The 24,165-nt window shown below is 40.1% G+C and overlaps 1 protein-coding gene and 1 pseudogene across 1 annotated transcript in view; one reads left to right on the forward strand and one right to left on the reverse strand.

Moving 5' to 3' along the window:
• The window catches only part of itfg1 (integrin alpha FG-GAP repeat containing 1), a 163,700-nt gene that overhangs the window by 40,126 nt on the left and 99,409 nt on the right, over nucleotides 1-24,165 (forward strand). The window contains exon 9 of the mRNA XM_085292496.1: nucleotides 12,486-12,586. Coding sequence (XP_085148622.1) covers nucleotides 12,486-12,586 — 101 coding nt within the window. The remainder of the gene's footprint in view (nucleotides 1-12,485; nucleotides 12,587-24,165) is intronic.
• On the reverse strand, nucleotides 675-1,665 carry LOC146582809 (general transcription factor II-I repeat domain-containing protein 2A-like; annotated as a pseudogene).

Genomic DNA, 24,165 nt, shown 5'->3' on the forward strand with positions numbered 1-24,165 from the left:
TGAAAAAAGACTCTAGACCAGGGGTGGGCAAACTTTTTGATTCGTGGGCCACATTGAGTTCTAACATTTGACAAAGGGGCCGGAACCGGAGCAGATAGAGGGCATGCTTTGAAAACATCACCTCATTGGGGGAAAAATACACATCTTGGGATATGGAGAAAACATGTGCTTTAATTTCCAATGAAAATGAAGAAAAGCATTACAATAAAATCTCTGACTTCGAAATGAGTCTTTAAAGACTGAAAATCAAATAAATGAACATTTTATTTTAAAGCACTGAAAGTTCTGTTATCCTTCAGGATATCACATCACTCTCCTCCTGACTCTTTTTTTTTTTTTTTTTTCCCCCAAAAACGGTAGGAGATGCAGATGTACTTGTCCTGTTCCTTTTATTCAATTTGTTTACCCGGTGCCAAAAGTCAACAACGACCAGTGCAAGAACAAAACAGTTGCAGCAAGTCAGTCTGTGAAGCGTTATATTTGATCTGCGCTCACTGTTCATTTTAACAACGTGCGTATCACGGAGACACACACATTTTAATGGGAGCAGTGTTGTTGGTCTCCTTTTTTAGCCAGCGCATCAAAGTCTGGAGTTAGTTTTGTTGTGGCGATTCTCAGGATGGATCTGAGGTGTAGGTCTGTTAACTTGGATCTGTGGCTGGCTTTGTTGATGTTCATGACGCTGAATGTAAAGCCAACATCATCTGCGCTTTTCGCCTTAGATTTGGAAACGCGGCATCATTGAGTGAAGCATAGAAGTCATTTAGTTTCAGAGAGCTGAACTTCTCTTTTAAGGCAGGGTCGATGAGTTCGAGCTGAAGCTCCTCTGGAGCTGTTTCGGGGTCTTGTAACAGAGGAAAGGCCAGTGACTTGTCAATTTTATCGAAATCCAAAAACCGACGGCAGAATTCTCCGTGCAGTGCATCCAGTGACTCACTGTATTTCTTTACTTTTGCTCCGGCCTCTTTCAGCGTGGCTAGTGTAGGAAAATGAGTGAATGACTTGTTTAAAATCTGCCTGGAGAATAAAGCCAGCTTGGATTTGAAGGCTTTCACGTTTGTGTGCATGTCATGCACAAACTGCTCCTTCCCCTGCAGTTTCACGTTGAGCTCATTCAAGTGTGAAAATACGTCCGTAGCAAACGCAAAGTCACACATCCAGCTCTTGTTGCTCAGCTCAGGAAATTCCTCAGTCTTCCCCTGCTGTTCCAAAAACCACGCCAATCTCCTCTTTGAGCTCCCACATTCGTTGAAACACTTTGCCCAAACTCAACCAGCGGACACGGGAGTGATAAAGCAGGTCCTGGTGATCCGCATCAGTTTCCTCCAGGAATGCAATGAACTGACGGTGCTGAAGTCCCCCTGCGCGTATGAAGTTGACAAGTTTCACCACAGGATTCACAACATGATTCAGCTGTAACACCGATTTACATAGAGATTCCTGGTGGAGGATGCAGTGGAGGAAAATGACATCCTGGTCAGGGTTTTCATCTTTGACTTTATTCTGGATTCTCCTCAGCAGGCCAACGTTTTTTCCCGTTAAATTCGGAGATCCATCTGTGGTGACGTTAACAAGCTTACTCCAGGGAAGCTTCATATTTTCGATGGCTGCAGACACCCGTTCAAACAAGTCCTCTCCCCGTGTTTGTCCTTTCAGAGACTCCATTGTCAAAAACTCCTCCGTTATTTCAAAGGTTTCGTTGATTCCTCGGATAAAAATAAGGAGCTGAGTAGTGTCTTTGACATCGTTGCTTTCATCCAGTGCTAAAGAATAAAAAGTGAATGACTTTTTGTTTAATATGCTGGTGATATCTTCATCTATTAGTTTGGCAAGTCACTGTCCACCGTGATAAACTGATTTTCTCAAATTTGTCTTTGGTCTCCGGGCACAAAATACCTCCTGTCTCTACCATACATTCTTTTAAAAACTCGCCCTCTGACAGTGGTTTGCTGGCCTTTGCTATTTTGAATGAAAGCATAAAACTGGCCTTGGTACTTGACTCTTGAATGGCAGTTTGACGGTGAAAAAAACTTTGCTGAGCCTTCAAATTAGCTGCCAACTTCTCAGCAGCAGCTTCCCGTTCTTTTGTTGAGAGCTTGCTAGCATAATTAGCGTGCTTTGTGGCAAAGTGACGGCTAATATTATACTCTTTAAAAACCGCCACAGTTTCTTGGCATATCAAGCAAACAGCAGATGATCGATATTCAGTGAAAAAATATTTAGCTGTCCACTCCTTTTTGAACACTCGACATTCTCTGTCCACTTTCATTTTCTTGGGTCCGCTCATCTTCATAGAGGGGCGGTGGGTCACAGGGTAAAGTGCAAACGTGGAGTAATAGGCCTACGCTTCACCTCAAAAAAGGCAATATATCTAGAGTGCGCCATCTAGTGAGGAAACATCAGAATTGCAGGGGAAATAAAACATTAACAAGGTTAATTTATTAATTTTTTTTCAAGTTTGGCGGGCCGGATCAAAATGTTTAACGGGCCGCATGTGGCCCCCGGGCCGTAGTTTGCCCATGCCTGCTCTAGACTGATTTTTATTTTAACTTTACAAGTGAGTATTTCAGGATTGCGCTTACTTTTATATGAGATTATACTACTTTATATAATGCAATAATTATTTTCTTTCTCTCTTTCTGTTGCTTACATCTCTAAGTCACTTTGTTTTTGACAGATGCCATGTAGTTATTTTTTTTTTATGATTCTTCTTCTTGTTATTATTATTCTCATTATTATACTTGTTAAAATAACTTAAATTACCATGAAACTACTATGGTTGCAGAATGTTTTCAGAAAATTGGCTAACTGACCAGTTTACTGCTCACACTAACAATAATTAGTTGTGATAGTTTCATTAGCAATGAAAAGGATAAGCATATAGGAACTGTAAGACGCTATTGACATAGTATCTGTTTGAACAGAGTGGTTTGTGGCTTATGTAAAATTGACGCCACAGTTGAAAATGTTGCTGGTTTAACCTCTGCAAGAAATTCCATAGCTGAACTTACATATTTTTACTGCAAATTGTAAACCATTAAAATAAAAAAATGACCAGGAAGCTGGTTTTACTGGATTAAAAAAAAAGTGAATTCATTTCAGTGTAAGAGTTTAAAGAGAAGGTTGTGTTTCTTTATTGTAAGATGCATAACAGGAGTGGATAGAATAACCTACACGACCTGAGACCAGCTAATAAATACATTGCAGAACTTTATGAAATTTCAGCCAAAAGTTCAAGAGGGTTTTGTCAGAGGCAGTAGAGAGATATTATTTTTTCATGTATATGTAGGGTTTGGTTTTTCTCCATCCATCTGTAACCTTCTGATTCCACAAAGTCATGGTGGCAGCAAACTAAGCATGGTAGTCCAGATATCATTCTCCCGAGCAACTTTCCGAGCTCCTTCTGGGGGATCCTGAGGCATTCCCAGATCAGATGAGGATTATAATCTCTCCAGCAAGTTTAGCCTGCGGTCTCTCCCCACTGGGCATACCCAAAAAATCTCCAAAGGGAGATGCCCAGGAGGCATCCTGAGAAGATGCTGAACCACCTCTACTAAATCTTTTTTCCCCTTTTATATTAGAATCATCTTGTATTGTTAGATGCTATCCCCGTAGCATACTCTGGCTTCAGTTCAGACTTTTTCTTCTTCGTGTTTTTTCCCAATCATGGGAACTGCACTTCTCAGAGATCACTACGCATCCATCATCACATTCTTTCTTGCTGTAGTGGTCTTTGAGAAAGGCGAGTTAGATTATGCATAAGAGAGGAAGAAATCAAACGCATCCCTCGTAATTGAGGAGCTTCAAGATGGGGGCCACTTGATGTCTTCAGGGCAAACGATGCAGTGTGCTCATTCATGTAAGGTCTCTTCTTCCTTAGATTTTATGTCTGCTGCTTCATGCTGACAACACATTTCTTCTGCTGTATTTATTCAAAACAATCAAATGCACCCTCTTCTGTGAGCCAGGCAGTGAATATTAAGTAAGTTGGCAGGATAGCGCTATAGATATTTGTATGAAAATTAAATTACAAGTATGCTAAAGAGTACATTTAAAATCTCACGCATGTAGTATCTCTTAGTTTGTGGCTCTTTGGCTTTTAGCTTTAGTTTTGTTTTTCTGTTTATCTTTTTTTTTTTAAATCTATGTAACCTTATCACTTAGTTTGAGTTATGTTCTGCTATTAGCTGTGTAATGTTCAATGCATTTTTAATTAACTTTTGGGCTTGTGCGGTACTCATGCACATGAACACAAACACATGCACGAAGGGCTTCACACTGATAAACACATCCTTATTGGCAAGATTAATGTGTTAATCTCACTGCAGCAAAAGGGTGTCCATCAAATATTTAGTGAACAAACTCCCTGTGCCAAAATTGGCAATATTGTATGAGCCAAAGGGAAAATGACCTATATGCTGTGGCTGCATGTGGGTGTCTTTGTGTTGAGGGAATCTGCGCGCGTGTTGAATTTATTATCTCAGAAGTTTTTTTTAATAGCTTATCTTGACATAATTTTTTTTCCTTTTTTAAAAAAAATCATAATTTCTCCTTCAGTTTGGAAATGCACACTTCCACATCTTGTTCTTGTTAACTGGTGGAGAGAAGCCTTTAAGGGTCACGCTTCTAATAATCTGCCAAGTCCAGGCAAAAAGATGCCTTCAGAATACAGAGGGATTTTTTTTAATTGTCCTGGTTTGTCTTGCTTCACTTAGCCCCTCTTCAGCTGTCAATGTCTTTCTTTATTTCTCTTGATCTACTCCGTATCTCCTATCTACGGCTTACTAATTTTCTGCTCTTGTTTTCTTACATCGCCGTCTGTTCTTCATCTAAACAGCTTTGGGTGTCACAGATTGTTACACTAGTGGAAGACCAGCTATCACCCTTTTTCTGTCTTTTAATCCGTTTAGTTATTTTGTTGAGTGTTCTTATAAGCATCACTTTACTCTGTTCATTTTACTTTAGTGGTTATGATTAGTTTTACAATATATGAAGCAATGGTGTTTAAAAGAAATAACTGAATAAATTGTTACATTTAGTTCAGGTTCCATCAGTCATGCTGTATAAGGTGATGTTAGCTCAAAAGGCATTCCTCATTATAACCTATGGTTTTGTCTCTGGGCTCTGAGATGCAAAAGACACTGATACAAAGAGAGATGCTCTGTGCCACTGAGAGTGAACGCAGTATAATTCAGAGGAGATTGTATTTGACAAAAATAACCACAAACCTGAAAGAAGACGTATTATATTTTAGTGCCAAATGTCCAAAATTGATTTATTTCAGCTTGAAGAAAACATAGTTCTTACCTGTAAATTCTACAAATAGATGCAGCTTGAGTGATGACAGTATTGACATAAATCCTCTTCTACTTCATCTTTGTTATTTATACAAATTGCCAAAGTCATGTAAGTCCCATTTTTGTGTGTGCTCCAATGGTTTTTCTTTATCTACCTGCTGAGATTTACGTACCTGATCCAGTCTGTTTCTGCCATCCAGTCTCACTTTGTCAATCTTATTTTGCAGCGTTTGTTTCTCTGTGTGCGGCCCTCCTGTGAGTCTCTCTGACCAGCTTCCGCTTAGGTTAATTAATGAGCACCTTGTGAATTTACCTTAAAAACTTAAATGCATGAGAAAGTGGAAAAGGAAAGAGTGAGGGCAAATGGCACATTTCAAAGGTGGCATGAAGTGAGGTGGAAAAAAGGGTGAAATATATAGAAAAAGAGCCAAGGTAGATGATCTGCAGACGGAGGAGGAAAGATGGCAGGGAGGATAATAAAAGCAATAGGAGAGAGGAGAGAATGAAATAGAGCAGCATTGCATCCCTCTGTGATTTGGAGTGGGAATTATTTCCATCACACATCACAATGTCAATTCTCACTCTACCCTTCTACCTCTGGTTTTCTGTCTTCCACCAGATTTTCCCCCATAGATTTACATCTGTGTCTGCTGTCCTGTCTGTTCTCTACATGTTTCTGTCATTTTCTGTTTCTTAAAATTTCTTTTTTTATTAAAAATATTAAATATTTTATCATAACAATAGCAACAGTAATAAAAAAAGAAAAAGAAAAGACAGTTAATTCTTATCATTACTGCATTGTGTTTGGTGGCTGGAAAGTTCTGTTACTGGTGAGTACGTGCTTTACTGCATCTTTGTCATGAGGTAACCTGTTCTCAAATGGCAAATTATTCTAGTGTCTTGTCACCAAAGGATCATCACCGAAGGGTTAAGTGTCCGCTGTGACTGAAAATGCATAAGGAAAAAAATACAATGGCTCATAATTTCCCTCTTTGCACATTCAAGTCATTTTCCCTTATCTATAGTACATGCATCCAAAAAATCTGAGTCTGAGATTTGTTTAGAAATGCCCCAATTTTGGCTTTTTAATTTGATTTAAAGTTTATTTTCTTCAGCTCACTCTAGCAAAACTCAGCTTTGTGCTTAAGGTTCTTTCCCTTGCTTTAGAGTTTGGCTTCTGACCAGAACACATTTTTTTACTTTCAAAAGTCACAAATCTTCGCTTTATTGACTGGAACCTTTCTGGCCTACACCATCACCTCTGGGTGTGGGCAGAGATTTAAGGTTAAGTAATAGTCTTGTGAAAATACGTGTGTCAGTAATTTAAAAGTGAAAGAAACTGGAACCAAATAATACGTCTTTGTCCCATCAGAAACGGCACTGCCTTCAACCACTCAACTCACACGGGCAAAATGATGCACACTTGTAAATACCAAACAGGAGCGAAAAATTTGAATCCAAGTGTCTGAGCAGCATGCCCAGACAGCATACATTGGCTAAACTTGAATCGTGCGTGCACTTGTTTATGTGCATGTGTATGTGATTGTTCATGAAAGCGTACGGGAATCTGTTCACACATCCATGTTTGTGTGCTTGCAGTTCATTTTCCAGCAGTACACTCTTAATAGATGCACAGCATATGCCAGACAAAACAGGCCCATCTGCCTTATCACTGAGGTAATTGCATTTTTCAAAGTGACAGCGGCCAATGCATAATTCATCATTAGGTAAAGCACAACGAAGTCCCACAACCGAGTGTGTCAGCTCGCGTCAGCGCAGGTAGGATGTAGGGAGGCGGCTCAGCGACCAGCAGCTCACTAGGATAGGAGATATTTCAGACAGCGAGACGGGAATGTGTTTGGAAGTGATATTTAAAATTGGAAAAGCTGTCATCATGCTGTGTGTGCATGCGTGTGCTCAACAACGTGTATGTGTGTGTGTGTGCGTGCAGGTAAGTCGGTATGTTAACAGCCTATTTCTCTCCGCTCTCCCCCCAGGCATTTTCTTCTCCACGCATCTTATTATATTGTGCTACATCCAACCTCTGGCCTGCTCCCTCTTTTCTGCCTCATTCTCTCTTCAACCACTGCATACCTTTCACAGTCCCCCCCCCCCCCTTTTTGTGTCTGTGTGTTTTTTCTTTCTTTTACTGGCAGTCTTGTCTTGTTTTCAGCCAGTCTACTCTGCCATCGCACTCGCTTTGCTTTTTCAGTCTCAAATTCTCCATCACTTTCCTTTTGTCTCAGACTCCAGGAGAAGTGGATATACCTGTAAAACAGAGGTAGTGAAGTGCTGCTGGGCTAGTCAGGATCAGAGTGGGTTGTATAAGCAATATTGCTTAACATTATGCATCTATGTTTATGTGAAAGACATCCCTCCAGACCATGTTAATGAAGTGAAAATGTGGCAATTGGAAAAATAAAATCTCCTAATCAGGCACCATTTAGTGACATCCCTTGCATTTAGAGATATTCCAATGCAAATGCAAAAGATTTATTCTCCTGGGTTTACGGTTTCCAAGTTCAGATATTCATTTGCACATTTTAATATGCAATTTGATGCAAATTACAAAGTATATCTCACAAAAGTGTCCTTCATTGAAGGTAGAAGCCCAAGAGTTCTTCTTTCTTATTCCAGTGTCTGCTGCACAGTAATTATGAAAAAGTGGCACTCTCAATTAGAAGAACTCACCCACAACAATCTACACACTAATTAGCACTTAATTTTTGAATTAATTTTAGATTGTGTTGCACATGTTCTTAGTGTTGTGTATGTGCTTTCTGTATAAGAGTTTAGTTAGTTTTTCCCCCCTTATATCCACAGTAATAGACATAACACAGACTTACTACATGAGTCATGAGGTAAAAAGTAGCAGTGCTGATTTATTAAAATAATAATAAAACAAACACAGGTAGCTTCAGAACCTCCTGAAGATGTGTTTTGTTCTGTTTTGTTTTCTCCCTCACTATTTTCAATGGGTTTAATGATGATTGTATATAGATCCATGGGTAAATGGCAGACAGGGACTGGTATTAGCCAGTCAAGATGTCAGTTGGCAACATTTGGCATCAGTTCCCTAAAGCAACTAAAATATCAAAACAATAGCTTCAAAGCTTACAGCGTGATTATCCCTCAGTCAAAGTGAATCACACAATAATAAGAAAAGATAAGTCACAGTTTACATTTATCTTGTTTGGGAGATCTCTATAGACCTGTCAGATATAATTTTCATCTTATATGGCCCTGTTTTATCACGATGCGTGCATGTCATGATCAAAGACTGAAATCCCGATGCCTCAAGCTGGGCACTTATGCTATTGGTGTCTTAGATTTTAAAGCCATCCATCATGAATGCAGGGGAATCACACTGAAACTGACACTGCTTCTCATTGACTGATAACTTGTTAGTCACAAGCTGTTATCCAGTCATCCAATACCTAATCTAATATACTCTGGTTCGTCTACCTTTCTAACCTAATGAGGGAATTGAATTCGGTATTCTTTATGACAGAGGTGTCGAACTCCAGGCCTCAAGGGCCGGTGTCCTGCAGGTTTTAGATATTACCCTTGGTCAACACACCTGAATCAAATGATTAGTTCATTACCAGGCATCTGGAGAACTTCAAGACATGTTGGGGAGGTCATTTAGACATTTTAATCAGCTGTGTTTGATCAAGGACACATCTAAAACCTGCAGGACACCGGCCCTTGAGGCCTGGAGTTCGACACCTGTGCTTTATGACTAGTGATTGAGCCCAAAAATTTGTTGAGGTCATAAAGCAAGGAAGCCTAGGGCCATTTTCCTATAGACTCCTAGCATATACAGCATAGCATGCAGATACTTGCCAAACATATACACAGGACAATGACTCAAGGACTCTTGTTGAATTATTGTGCAGATGCATATTATGATTTGCATAGTTATTGCTGCTGTTTTGTGTGTGTGTGTGCTATGAATCCTATCAGGTCACAGTGGATACCATCAGTCTTTGTATATCCTCTCCTTTTTCTCTTTCTCTCTAGCTATTTAGCTCTGTTTCGCCTCCTTCTCTGACCAACCCTTTCCAGACTTCCCCTCTCCTCACTGCCTTCTCCATTTCAATCCATACCTGCAGTTTCCTCCCTCTGCGACTCTCTCATCCAATCTACATCACAACATGCATCATCAGTGGTAGCGGGAGATGAAAAGCGGGAGGGAGGGAGGTAGGTAGGGAAGAGTGAAGGAGAGAATGAGGTTGAATAAAGAGGAAAGACAGACTGAGGAAAAGAAACTTTTGAGACTGAGGAAGGAATATCATGTGAGCTAGAAGAGGAGGAGGGCAAGAGGGGACGGGTGAAGGAGAGCATAACATAAATAAAAGAGACAGATGGGTAGATAGATGAAAGAAGGTATTCAATGAGGAGAGGGCAGGTGGGACAGAGGGAGCTAATGTTGGGGTGTGTTTGTGTGTATAGCAGAACTGACAGTAAGCATCAGAGGCAGAGTGGCGAGTGACATCCTCTGTAGGACTAAATTTGCACTCATTTTCTCTCACAGTCTCTTTTTTTCCTGTTTCTTTCCCTACAGCCTCTCGACATCCCACACTGCAGAAATGTCCAAATGCGTTCATTTTCTGCATTTCACTTTGTTTCTATTACACCCACAGTGATGACATAAATCAGAAGCATTGCCCACACCTAAAACCATGTTTTTGCTTTCCAACTAATAATACATTGTATTATTTTTATGTCAATATTTGCAGCTTCTGCTTGGTTGTGTGCTAACTGAGCTAGAGTTGCTGGAATTGTGTTCTCCAACATTGGGGGATGCAGTAATGACTAGCATATACCGACATTTATTAACAAATAGCGGTCACGTTCCCAAAATACTGGCCTCCTACAATTCATTCTATGTGATAGGACCTGCCCGTCTTTCAAATGCCTACACCTCTCCAACTCCACATCTTCTCCAGAGACTGCATGGAACTGGGATTATGCATTAAAGAATACTTTCCTGTATCTCTCTGTCACATGGTACCACGGTCTTACGTCAACAGAAGGTCCTGAGTGTGTTGGCTGCGATGGGAGAAGTAAACATAAGCAAACATTCTCACCAAGGCTGCAAAAGATGATGATACTTAAGCCTCTGGTAGTCTGAAACTGTAATATTTCATGAATATTAAAGCTTAAATAAGACAGAAAAGAAAAGAAATGTATCATTGCCTACTCAGAAGCCAATTTTAAAATCTGGAAATAAGCTATATTTTAAAAGTGTAAAAAACTCCACCTTTTTTAATGTTTATTTTGTTGAAATTTTATCAGCCATCAGTATTAAAAATTATAAGAAATAAATACATCTACCTTTACTATTCACAATTTAAAGCACTTTGATACAACTGCTGTTGTGGTTTGGCGCTATATAAATAAAATTGAGTGTGTGTTTGCATCACAGCAGGAAATGTTTTGATATTTTGTGCATTATTTAAAGAAAACTTGGCTTTAATGACCTTTAGACTTGTTCTGTTTTGTAGTGCATCTAATTATCTGACTCATTTTTCCCCCCTCTCTGTCACTTGCTCAGTTGCCCCTGACAGACATGTTCAGCTTCTTCTCCTCCCCTGCTTTGTACTGTCATTCATCATCAATGTCATTCAGTTTTCTCCTTCCACATGGCACAGCATCTGTCTGGGAGTGTTGCTCTGTCCTGTTGAAACAAATTCAGATAAACCATGCGATGAGAAGACTGGAAGCAGTTTCACCACTTTATGTCTGGTGTCAATACATGCCAACCCATGAACACAGAGCAAGTGGTGTGTTTTTATGAACTGGCCCAGCAAAATGTTAGAAGCTGTGCAACAAACCATTTACTTGATATTCAAACCTTTTGTTATTTGTGTCTTTCTAGTGTTTTGATGTGTGCTTTTAAGCCAAAGTAAATTGTTTAGTTATGGAAGATTTCTTGTTACAACAAGAAGAACACAGGTGTAAGTAGCGAAGGTGATGATGGCTTCACTTAATTTACTAAATCTCCTCTTAATAATTCAGCAAGCATGCCTGTATCATTGCAAGGCTCTGAAGATTTAATACTCAATTGGAATTCAGTGCTGATTATTTTTATTGAGCGCACCTGTGATCCCTGTGCTTTGGCAAGTCAAAATATCCGCAATAGGAGAAAAGGTCCTAAACTCGTGCAAGTCAAAGGAATGTGACTTTACTTCGATATTTGTAAGGAACTGGACAATAACACAATTCTGTGTCATTTTTTTACAAACTCATATTAGAATTTGAGGAACAGGATATTTTCCAGTTCATCAAAATTCAATACATACAAGCTTACCATTTCCCTTGATAGATGCCGCATTGAGCAGCAATGAAATCAAACTTATTCGAGTCATTTCACACCTGAGTCATATGGAGGCTTTTTGCTAGTCATCTTCTATGCTGTTTTCATTGACGCCAAAAAGCTGCTTTGGCACTTTGGCCTTTTTTTTTCACATAGTAAATTGATCAAGAATCAATGAGAGAACTGATGAAGAATCAAATTTAAAAGCACAGCTAATAATGGCCATGGTGTCATCAATCAATGAAATCCTCTCAGTATTTGTTGCTAACAGATTTTGAGTAACAGTCTCATGTTACTCAACAAATGACAGACGACTTATAACAAAAGCAACAAAAACATTATAAGAAGTTCTATTAGTGCCCATAGTTTTGTCTATCCTTGCTGATGCAAATGTGTTGAAACATTTAAGATTCAGTCAGCATGGTTTAATAAGGGTTTTTTTTGGGCTATTTTAACTTAGTTTGTGCGGCAAAGCCATACCTGGTGCACTCAAGTGTTTTGTGCTTTGAAAAACTGTTGTTTAGATTTTGGAGGCTCTGTCCTTGTTTGTACATCAGAACCCTGCATGGCATCATGATTAGAATAATTAATAGCAATGAAAATCAGTTGAGAAAATGATACTCAACTCTACTGACATTGTTAAAAGGCATCAAAGAGACAAGTGCTGCTTTGATTTGTGTTTGCTTGTGAAAAACAAGCAGGTGCTCCTGTGATCCATCTTCTACATGAGAAAAAAAAGTGAGACATTGTAATGGAATAAAAATATGAAAATAGCACAGCTTTAGAAAGTAAAGCATCACAATAACCCTGTGTTCAATCAGAATTTGTTGCTTTGTGATTTAACGTTTTGTGTATGTTTCTGGCAGATGGCGATGGCTACCAGGACCATCTCCTTCCTGCATGTTTGGATAAAAGCTGTCAAAGAAGTACCATCTACCTAGCCAAGTCAGGCTCAAGAGACTCAAAGGTACGCACCTGACCATATTTTGATGCGTTTGAAGTCATTCAAATGTATTAGTTTGCTTTTATCCTTGTTAAACTCTTCATTCTTTGTTACAACAAATGTTTGTTACATTTGTTTTCCTCACTTCTTTGCTTGACTGTCCTCTTTTCTAAATTTGAATTTTATTACACTCCCAAAATAAAGATAGATTGGATCTCATGTGGATGAAAAGGATTGTTGTCATTTCTATGTAAATGACTTTTACTGTTAGTATAGTGAGTAGCACAACAAAAAGCAGTTTTGCCTGTTGTGTGTTTTAGTATACTCTAAACTGTAGCATATCTTGTTTGGTATGTTATTATCTTTTTCCTCACTCTCATTTCACACTGAAAATGTAAATGCAAGCAGACAAAGACACGTACTGTTCAGACGTGGAGATCTGACAAAACATTTAGCCATAACAACAACTTAGATGATTTCTTAAAGATGTATGGAACAACCTTTTAGAGAGACATTTAAAAAGTGACAGATATACAACAACTACCTTTACAGAATGTTTGAACAGTGTCTTTTCAGGAAATGTGATAATACAGTGAAGGTGGTATGACACAATACTTGCAGTAATGCAGTAATATGTATATTTTTACATACTGTCTGTCCTTTATAATGGCACCAACTCTCCAAAGTAAATTTATGCACAGGCTTCTTAGGGTACTTTAAAGGGTTGGTTACGAGGTTTCTCATTGTATAATTGTGCTATATCATGTTGCCCATGATAATACCAGATATAAAAATGTCATATAGCAATATTTTGCCATGCATTTACATCCCTAAGTGCAAGCAGCGAGACTAGCACAGGCAAGTCTAAGATCAAGAGCTGCAAGAAGTCTTCAATGACGACTTAGTACCTAAAAAGCGAGTTACTTCAACAACCTCCAACAAAGCACAATACTTTGCAAAATATGAAAGAAAGATGTTCCCACTACAGGTGGAAACGACAAACTTGTTTTCCACTTAAGGCGAAAATACACTGAGCATAACCAGGCTATGGTAGCACATGCGAAGGAGTTGCTAGCGGCTGCCAGTGTGCAGCCCAAGAGTAAACAGGACTCAACCAAGCATCACTGGAGAACTCCTAGTTAGAGTCCTTGGGGCGGGTTAGAAAGGTCGATCCTAGGTAACATCCTGGGATAAAAATATATTTTTCAGTGTTATTATGCCACAATATTCTGCAGCTTTACTGGGTGATTTTCTTTAGTGATTGGTATTGGTAAGTGTTAAGCACTTATGGTACTTAACCTCCTAAGACCCGAATTCTTTCACGACATGCATTTTTAATTTCTCTTTGATATTTGGGCATATTGGGGCCCGATGAATGTAAAAAACAAAGAATTACCAGATTTTTTTTTTAACCTTATTTTTAAGAAAAATAAGAGCCACATATGAGGATATTTGTTTAAAAGTTTGATACAACAGAAGCAGTATAATGTCCTCGTAAGTGGATATCAGGCCCATGTAGAGCAAAATTGAGTATTTTATTCTAAATAACCCAAAATGTGATGTCCACATATGTGGACGCCAGGTCCTAGGAGGTTAAAATTTCCTAGGCTACTATGGTGCTCACATTTAACTGGATATAATTCTGGGTTAATGCTAATCCAATATAATGCTGCTGATCCCTTGTTTTGATAGATAATCTTTTGTGTGTTATCAGTGACTGCTGCTCACTGATAACACATACAAAAAGTGGGATGATTAAAGGCGCTAATTTACTTAGTCCTAAAAATGTTAAACTAATTTTTTTTGTTTTTTTATATATCACCAGAAATATAATTTTTGCAATTTTAAGATTTTATTGCCCAGCCAGCACATGCCGGATAGCCTACCACCTTTCTTCTGTGGATTTAGACACTTTCAATTTGTTCTTGCAGCTTATCTTTCATGAGTACAATTTTGATGTCATTAAAAAAATAATTGTTCCAAAATGAATTGGGGGGGCAGATCCGACCCCACCATGATGATACTGCATGATTGATTTAAAAAAAATATATATTTATGAGGTGCCCAAAACATTTGCAAATATTGTATATGACCTCAAGTGAAATTTAAATAAAATCAAAAGTAATTTATTAAACTAGAGAAAATAAGCATTAACTTTGTTGAATGCATAACATTAAAAAAATAGTACTCTGTAGTTTTAAAGTGATTTATATTTCTGATACCATTTAACTGGAAAATATTACTCAATCAACCAATTAGTTAATTAGTTAAAAATGTAACTGTTAGATAATCACTTAATTGTCATCTAGAGTGAAACAAAAATTCACTCTAACCCCCCCTGACATCTTGAATATCTGTGTAACACTACTTAAGGTAATAACCCAAAGAGGTTGCTTTTAAAAAGATTATTTGAAGTGTTTTTACATATGAGCAACGCTGAGTGAAGTTCACCTCACCAATCACTCCGCTGCAAAGTAGAGCAGTGTTTACCCGTACAATGGTAGTCTATTTCAGGAATGCATTACCCACGTGGCTCTCTGCAGGAGGCTCTCTTGCTTAGAAAGACATAAGGACTGCATGTCACTGTGTTTATGGAGCCATACAAGATCGAAGTAAAAGATATGCACATAAACATGCTGTCCCATCCAATTAAATGTACCCATGCAGAAATTATTATATGTGCACAGACATGTTTTTGCACTCATATGAACACACAACACCACCTACGTACCATCTTGAATTATTCTTTTCAGTTGCATCCTACCATTTGGCATGAGGCCTCACTCCTTTTTCTTCCTTCCTCTGCCACCAGAGAACAAGCTTCCACTTTCATTTCCAGTCCAAAATAGAAATATTACAGGCTTATTTGCGTGTCCACCCCCACAAACACATGTGCACACAAAAGACACACATGCAGATACACACTGATGCGCATTCCCTGTGGACATGGACGTCTTTTGTTTGCCTGTCAGCCACAAGGGGGGAAAAAAAGATTGAAGGAGGAAGTGAAAGAAGGAGTGTTGAAGAAAGAGGAGGGAAGGTAGCGTGAGAAGGACTTATCTGCACTGATGGATGAAGTGAACACATGTTGTTTTCTGTGTTGCTATTTGCTTGAGAGACAGTAATCACTGTCAAAAAAGAGACAGGCAAAGGATTCTTCCTTTGAGTGGCAGTGGTTTAGCGGAGTGACAGGAAAACGAGTATATCTTTAAGCTTTCATACATATAAGTAAACGTTTAATTAACACTGAGAAATTACTTTTTTTGTTGAGTTTTAAAGGCGAAAGAAACAAATACACTCCCTACAGTAAGCAGATTGTAAAATGAGTCTTTCCTGAAACATCAATATAATTAATATTCCAAAATTGTGTAAAAGGCTGCTGATTTAACTAACATCAGAACTCTCCTAGTATCACCAGTAAGCAACTCGGACATCTCTATGAAACACAACCACAACCACCAACCACAACAAGTCTTGTGTAGCAAACCTTTTTTCTGCTTTTTGCTTATTACCATCAGGACCTGGCCAGGGTGTTTTATTTCGAAGATCGACTGGATGCTCTATGAAACTTATGTTACTGACTTCCTGCTGTCTTACTCTGCTCAAAAATAGATTGGGTACATAGGTTTTGTCATAGCACAGAGGAGCTGTTTCTGGGATCCTTCTGAAAGTCTGTGGCGAACTCCATGGAATCACAAGCGTTGTTTAGAGTTGCCGTGCACTTCTATGGCAGTATGTCACAGCTGGAACACAAAGTAACTGTATCTCATGGGTATCTGATGCCTACAAAGCCAACATTGCATTGGAAGACTATAAAAAGATACTTAAAATTCGGAATTGTGCCATGTCAAAATAAAATGGTAGTTAAGGGGAGCTGCTGAAGTCAAATCAAGATGTGAAAGGACAGCAAAACAGGAAAGCAATACCTTGCTATGATTGCACTGTTTTACTGCACAACAATAATGTGCAAATAAAGAAAAGTAATCAGAAGGAAATCTGATCAACCTCATCAGATACATCAACATATGAAGTATACATAGCAACATCTTGACAACATTTTTGAATTACTTTGGGCAAAAGTACTGCAGACGGGTATTAATAGTTACCATTTGTTTAAAAAAATAATCTACTACAAGGGAACAGTGCATTAACATATGAAGAAAACCTTGATATTTAATATGCATTCACTTCAGGGGTTGTACTTGATCCTTTTTACTTTCCAGATTAAGTAAATATAGAATTTGCCCATGGGTGCCCAAACCTTTGCAACTGTATGCTTTCAAGGAACTGTAGTAATGTGCAGTCTACATAATATCGTATTTTAACAGAGGCCAACACACATTTTGTATTTTTATCTACACGACTCTGTTGATTTTTATCAGTTCATCATTATTTGCTGTGCAAATGCTCTGCCAGCTATAATTATGCCTGATCCTACATTATGTGTGTGGCTGGTTGCTCCTTTAGAGTGGCTTCCCAGCCATTTTAAGCACACAGTCAGCAGATGCCTCTCCTGGGAAAATGGTTGAAGAGATGAAGGAAGAAAAGTTTAGAAATAAGGAAAAGGATTCGTAAAACCTTACAGGAGGGATTAACATAGAAGGAAATCAAAGAAAAGAGTTGGTTTTGTGGTTATGTGGGAAAGATAAAGTAAAGAAAAGCGAGCTGAAAGAAAAAGAGAAAGTGTAAAAGAGAGATTTTTGTTGTCCTGTTATTGTCACCTTGAGGGGAAACGGCCCATTTAGTGAGATACTGGAGGGGCGATAATGATGGAGAAAATGAGTGATATGTACACTGGCAAAGAGGAGATGGGATGAAACCCACTGAGTAAAACTAGTGTGTATCAACGGTTCATCTCCAAACAGCAGTTTTTGTGTTCCTTCCTGCAGTCTCCACCACAGCTTTGTCTCTACCTCTGCAGCAGCTCCAGGCATTTCGTTTACCATATTGAAAGAAACCGTAGGGGGCTTCCAACACTCTCTTTGCTTCATTCCCTGTCTTTACAGACACACATACTGACTGCATCTATTTCACTTTGGACCTTCCCTCTTTAATCCTACCAAATTCTTTAACACAATAGGTTATTACTAAAGAGAACTGGTTCATTTTGTACCACACCTATCAAACGAATTGTAGCAACACAAACCAAACCACAAAATGACAAAACAGCCTCCTGAATGTCAGAGGAAATCTGCACCATGAGGGAGCACTTCCTAGGCAGTGGTACTGCTTCTGTAAGCATTTAATACCATGCCTCATTTCCAGTTGGGTAAAGTAAAAAATATGAATGGCAGAGTTGACATATAGTGTAGGGTTAGTTCTAAATAGCTTAAGCATTGATGAAATTACTTTACAGATTGATTTTTGTAATCATAATATTAACTTAGACGAGCAATCGTTTCAAAAATAACAGATGTTTTACAGTGACTGTTATTGACATTCTTGTACTTAAGATATTCTTTTTTAAATTATGGTGTTTTTTAATATCTAAAGTCACACAACATGGGCTATGTTTTTCTTTAAAAGTGAGAGATTTTATAGAGGTCTAAGGGGTCATACTGGCTTCCTTTAGTATGCTCCAAAAAGTACAGATAATAATTGAATAAATGGGTATGCAGTACAATTTAAACAATTCCATGAAGAAATAATTATTACCAATACCTGTCTCTGATGTTTATTTTTGAGTTTTTTTGCAAAACTATAAATAGTCTTCTATAATAAGTTGTCACATAGACTGTACATACTTTATTTGTCCTGTACAAAGCTTAAATTGTTTTCATCTTGTACTTTATTGTTTTTAATCCATCAGCAAACTTCTTTCTCTTTGAAACAAGTCAGCTAATTCTAAATACACTTGCATAATAGAGGTCTCCTTCATACCAACAAACAGTTGTAACCCACTGAGGAATGCACATTGGACTTCTGGTGTATCCTGTGGTTTCAGGGTTGCACTTTCTAGATTGAGTTTGTTCTACTGTATCTACATGGATGAGCAATTTGATTGTGATGTGATCTGAAGAGTATTACATGCCAGATGGTGGTTAGGTGGGAGATATGTGTTGAAGGAACATTCCTGATGAAAGTCAGAATCTAAAGTTTCCTATCAGAGCATTGTACTAACAATGTTGCTACAACAATGACAGTGTATGCCTCACGCTGTTACAGCAATGTGACTTCACCTGTCAGTGCTATTAGTGTTGTGACTGATGGTGTTTTGTGGATTCTGTCATCTGTCATCTTTCAACACACCCAAAACATACAAAGCGCCACCATAAAAGCCAAGCCAGCTGCCTACTGTTGCTGCCCAGGCATTGCAAGGGATGCCAGTGTGAGTCAGACAGCCTCCTTCCAGTCTTCCCAGTCAGCCGGTCAGTTAGTGGTCAAAGAGGTGACACTGACAGCAGGTACCAGGGTCCCCACCCTGCTCAGCTGACACAAAGACATATGGTCTCACTCTGTTACTGGCTCTGACTCTGACTGCCTTTTTCCGGACAAGAAAAAAGGGGTAGAAAACCTTAAAAACTGAAAAGGGATGTATCAGTGTAAGGTGTTCTACTGTGTAGGCAGGCAATGTAGATGTCATCTACAGAAATAGTGTCCCTTTCTGATTTCCGCTACACTTAGTAGTAGAAAACCTCTCTAGCTGTAATGCGTAACTAATCTGAGACTACAGGATGTTCTGTATATAGCATCTGTTGTATTTTCTTTGATGTTATGGTTTCTAGGAAAACCAAACTTTTATTTAAAATGTCCAAAAATAGACATTATTGCTTTCTTTCAAAATACCATTCTGTGCTAATAAATTAAACAGAGTCATTTACTAGAACACTGCTATAACATACATGTAGACTCATAATCAAAGCCATTAATACACGATTACATTTAATTTTTTTCTGTACTGTTCAGTCCCACGCCGTCTTTTAATGCCAGTTCTAGTGTGCTGAGCATTATAGTCATTATATCAGTAGCTGCATAAAAGTCACTGCTTTACTATACTTTTTTTTGTTTTTGTTTTGTGATTTTTGTTTCCTTTTTTTTTCTTGTCTTGGACAGCCTTGTTGTCTGTCAGTATTACTGCACCTCCCCACATCACCCCATAAACCCGCACCACCTCCCTCCTCCACTGCAGGCCGCCCACATTTTAATTTCTTGGCCTAATGAAGCGGGAGCTCTCTCCGCCAAGTTGAATCAATGGGAGTCTGCAAGCATGCCGCGGCTTTTTCACTTTAGTCATCAGCAAAGCCAGGAGAGCGAATTTGCGTCTGGGTCTGTGTTTGTGCCCTTCCTAGTTCTTATTCTTTTCTGCATACATGCACATTTTGCATGTAAATGTGCATGTGTGTGCATGCACAACACCATAATAAGCTGTCTTAACATGGTGTTTTCTCACTGTTTCATAAAAAAGCCATTTGTATGCGGGATCCTTCCCTTCACTACCATTAAAGGTATCAGATTACCTCTCACACACAAATCCCATCATCGTCTCTATCTCCATTAACTTGGTCATTTGGATTTGTGCTTTAACACATTTGCATGCAGACACACACACAAAGTCTCACACTCAATTTAATGTTAATATGTCGACATTTGAACCGAGCTCAAGTTATTTAGACTTAGTATCTCTCTGTTTAACTGGACACTGTAGAGCCACTGATTAATCTATAAAGACACACACTTGACATTATTAAAATACTCTGCTATATTTAGTGATTAAATGTCAAAACTTCTGCAGCCACAAGGAAGGAGTAACTGCTTCATGATTTATTCAAAAAGCTGCTCTGTCAGTTTGGCTGTTCATCCAGCTTCTGAAATAAAAATTATTTAAGTAGACTAGAAACCTTTAATATCCTCACTGAGCCTTGCATGATTCCCTACACAGTACTGCTGGCCAATGAAACCAAAACAGAGTGAAAATGCGGCCTCTTTTTGCCGTGTCCAAACACCATGAATTGGTGTTTTTGCTTGGAAAATAGTTAACTTATGACTTCCACTTTTGCTTTATGACTTCATTTGCCAGTTTACCACAATTAAGTCTTTCATCATCTGCTTTTGTTCTGCCATATGTTCACACAATGTGATCATTACGTGTCTGTGTCATTAGGTAATGTTTGAGAGACACAAATTATCTTTCTATTTAGGAAATGATGTAATAAGAGACCATAATGATAATGTATTTCTTGCATTTGATTTCACTCAGCTAAATAAATTACTAATATGATAGGCTTCATTTTGGTCCCCTGTTTCATTAAGCATCTTTTTAAATCAAATCAAATCAAATCAAATCACTTTTTATTGTCACATCACATGTGCAGGCACACTGGCACAGCACATGCGAGTGAAATTCTTGTGTGCGAGCCCCACAAGCAACAGAGATGTGCAAACACAACAACACAAACGAGCAAAATACAAGAATGGCCAACCTGAAACTAATAAATATATGTACAATATATAATAGTGTATGCATTTCTGGATGTGTATACTAAATATTTTCCTACGTGTGTGTGTGTGTGTGTGTGTGTGTGTGTGTGTGTGTGTGTGTGTGTGTGTGTGTGTGTGTGTGTATACACATTTTTACAAATTAAATAGTAAAAAAATAAAATAATAATAATAATAATAAAATATATAAAATATACAGAGTTGAATATGTGCAAAACAAGTGGCATTTATATACAGTGTGGAGTGCATAATGTTGAAGTTCCAGTAGTGAAGCTGAGGTGTCTATGACGTGTTCAGCAGTCTGATGGCCTGATGGAAAAAGCTGTCTCTCAGTCTGCTGGTACGGGACCGGATGCTGCAGAACCTCCTTCCTGGTGGAAGCAGTCTGAACAGTTTATGGCTGGGGTGACTGGAGTCCTTGATGATCCTCCCCGCTTTCCTCAGGCACCGCTTCCTGTAGATGTCTTGGAGGGAGGGAAGCTCACCTCCAATTATCCGTTCAGAGCACCGCACTACTCGCTGGAGAGCTTTGCAGTTGTAGGCGGTGCTGTTGCCATACCAGGTGGTGATGCATCCAGTGAGGATGCTCTCAATGGCACAGTGATAGAAGGTCCTGAGGATGCGGGGGCTCATGCCGAATCTTTTCAGTCTCCTGAGAAAGAAGAGGCGCTGCTGGGCCTTCTTCACTGTTTTGTTTGTGTGTACTGACCACGTAAGATCCTCAGCCAGATGTACGCCAAGGAACCGGAAGCTGCTCACTCTCTCCACAGCAGCGCCGTTGATGGTGATGGGGGTGTGTACTTCTCTGCACCTCCGGAAGTCCACTATCAACTCCTTTGTCTTTGCGACGTTGAGGGTGAGATGGTTGTCTTGACACCAGTGGGTCAGGGCGCTGACCTCCTCCCTGTAAGCCGTCTCATCACCGTTGGTGATAAGACCCACCACTGTAGTGTCGTCCGCAAACTTCACAATGATGTTGGAGCTGTTAGTGGCTGTGCAGTCGTAGGTGTAGAGTGAGTACAGGAGAGGGCTCAGTACACACCCCTGTGGAGCACCAGTGTTCAGTGTGATGGGGGATGAGGTGATGCTGCCCAGTCTGACCACCTGGCGTCTGTCAGACAGGAAGCTAAGGATCCAGCTGCAGAGGGAGCTGCTCAGTCCTAGATCCTGCAGTTTCCTGTCCAGCTTCGAGGGAACGATGGTATTGAATGCTGAGCTGTAATCTACAAACAGCATCCTCACATACGTGTCTCTCTTCTCCAGGTGTGACAGGGCAGTGTGTAGTGTCAGGGCTATGGCATCATCAGTGGACCTGTTGTGGCGGTATGCAAACTGTAGAGGGTCCAGTGAGTCGGGTAGTGCAGAGCAGATGAAGTCCCTGACCAGCTTCTCGAAGCATTTGCTTACGATGGGGGTCAGGGCTACAGGTCGCCAGTCGTTCAATGAGGAGATGGTGGAGGATTTGGGTACAGGGACGATGGTGGCCATTTTGAAGCAGGCTGGGACTACAGACAGAGAGAGGGAAAGGTTGAAGATGTGCGTGAACACTCCAGCCAGCTGAGCCGCGCATGACCTGAGGACGCGGCCGGGAATCCCGTCCGGACCAGTAGCTTTGCGTGCGTTCACCTTCCTGAAGCACTTCCGCACATCCTCCTCAGACACAGTGTGCGCACTGACGTCATCCGCGGTGCGCACACTGTCCGGTCTCATGGTGTTCGCTGTGTCGAATCTAGCGTAGAATACGTTTAGATCCTCACACAGAGAGGCCGTGGTCTGCGGTGTGCTGGTTTTCCCTCTAAAGTCTGTGATCGTGTTTAGTCCCTGCCACATACTCCGAGGGTTGTCAAACTGTTGTTCCACCCTGTCCCTGTACTCACGTTTGGCTGCTTTGATCGTCTTCCGGAGTTGGTAATGTGCGTGTTTGTAGTCCGATGTGTTCGTGGAGGCAAAGGCGGTGTTCCGTGCCGCCAGTGCCGCGCGAACATCTCCGTTAATCCAGGGTTTTTGATTTGGGAAGGATTTGACTGTTCTGGATGGGACGACATCTTCCACGCATTTCCTGATAAATCCACAGACTGAGTCTGTGTATTCATCAATGTCTCTGGCGGCCACGTGAAACATTTCCCAGTCCGCGTGATCAAAACAGTCCCGCAGGGCAGACTCCGATTGGTCCGTCCAACAGTGCACCGCCCTCCGGGTTGGAGCTTCCTGTTTCAGCTTCTGCCTGTAGGCGGGCAGGAGCAGGATGGAGCAGTGATCTGATTGGCCGAATGGGGCGCGGGGGAGGGCTTTGTACGCATCCCGGAAAGAGGTGTAACAGTGGTCGAGTTGCCGGTTTCCACGTGTGTTGAAAAGGATGTGTTGATGGAGTTTTGGTGAGACTTTCTTCAGGTTTCCCTTATTAAAGTCTCCGGCTGTGATAAACGCTGCCTCTGGGTGTGCGGTTTCCTCGCTGCTGATCGCGCTGTACAGTTCCCTGAGTGCACGGTCAGTGTCGGCTTGTGGGGGAATGTAAACAGCCGTAATAATCACTGCTGTAAATTCCCTCGGTAGCCAGAATGGCCGGCACTTAATCATCAGGTACTCCAGGTCCGGTGAGCAGAAGGATTTGACCGGGTGCACGTTCGCATAATCACACCAGCTGTTGTTGATCATGAAACACACACCACCGCCTCTGCTTTTCCCAGTAAGATCCTGTGACCTGTCCGCGCGGTGCACAGAGAACCCCGGCAGTTGTATTGCGGAGTCCGGTACTTTGTCCGATAGCCAGGTTTCTGTGAGGCAGATCACGCAGCAGTCCCGCATCTCTCGCTGGAATGAGATCCGTGCCCGAAGCTCGCACAGCTTGTTCTCCAGAGACTGCATATTAGCCAGTAATAAACTGGGTAACGGTGGTCTCTAAGTGCGCCGTCTCAGTCGAACCATATTCAAGTTCTTGTATGTGTACACGCAAGTAAGTGCAGGTTTTTAATCGTAACACTTTTGTGTCTTTTGTTTATGAGACTTTATTTGACTTTATTTTATTTTATTTTTTAAATAATTTTCTTTGCCAGTTCCATCAACAACTGTCACATAACGATAATGCTTAGATTAAACTCTTTAACCCAGTGCACAATACACGTCTGCATTTTCTTCAGTGTTGTGTAGAAGCTGTTTGTATTCTCCAT

The sequence above is a fragment of the Mchenga conophoros genome, linkage group LG1, assembly GCF_057382185.1.
Source record: "Mchenga conophoros isolate Kocher_MC1m ecotype Shallow Benthic linkage group LG1, M_conophoros_male_GT1.1, whole genome shotgun sequence".
Taxonomy (NCBI): Eukaryota; Metazoa; Chordata; class Actinopteri; order Cichliformes; family Cichlidae; genus Mchenga; species Mchenga conophoros.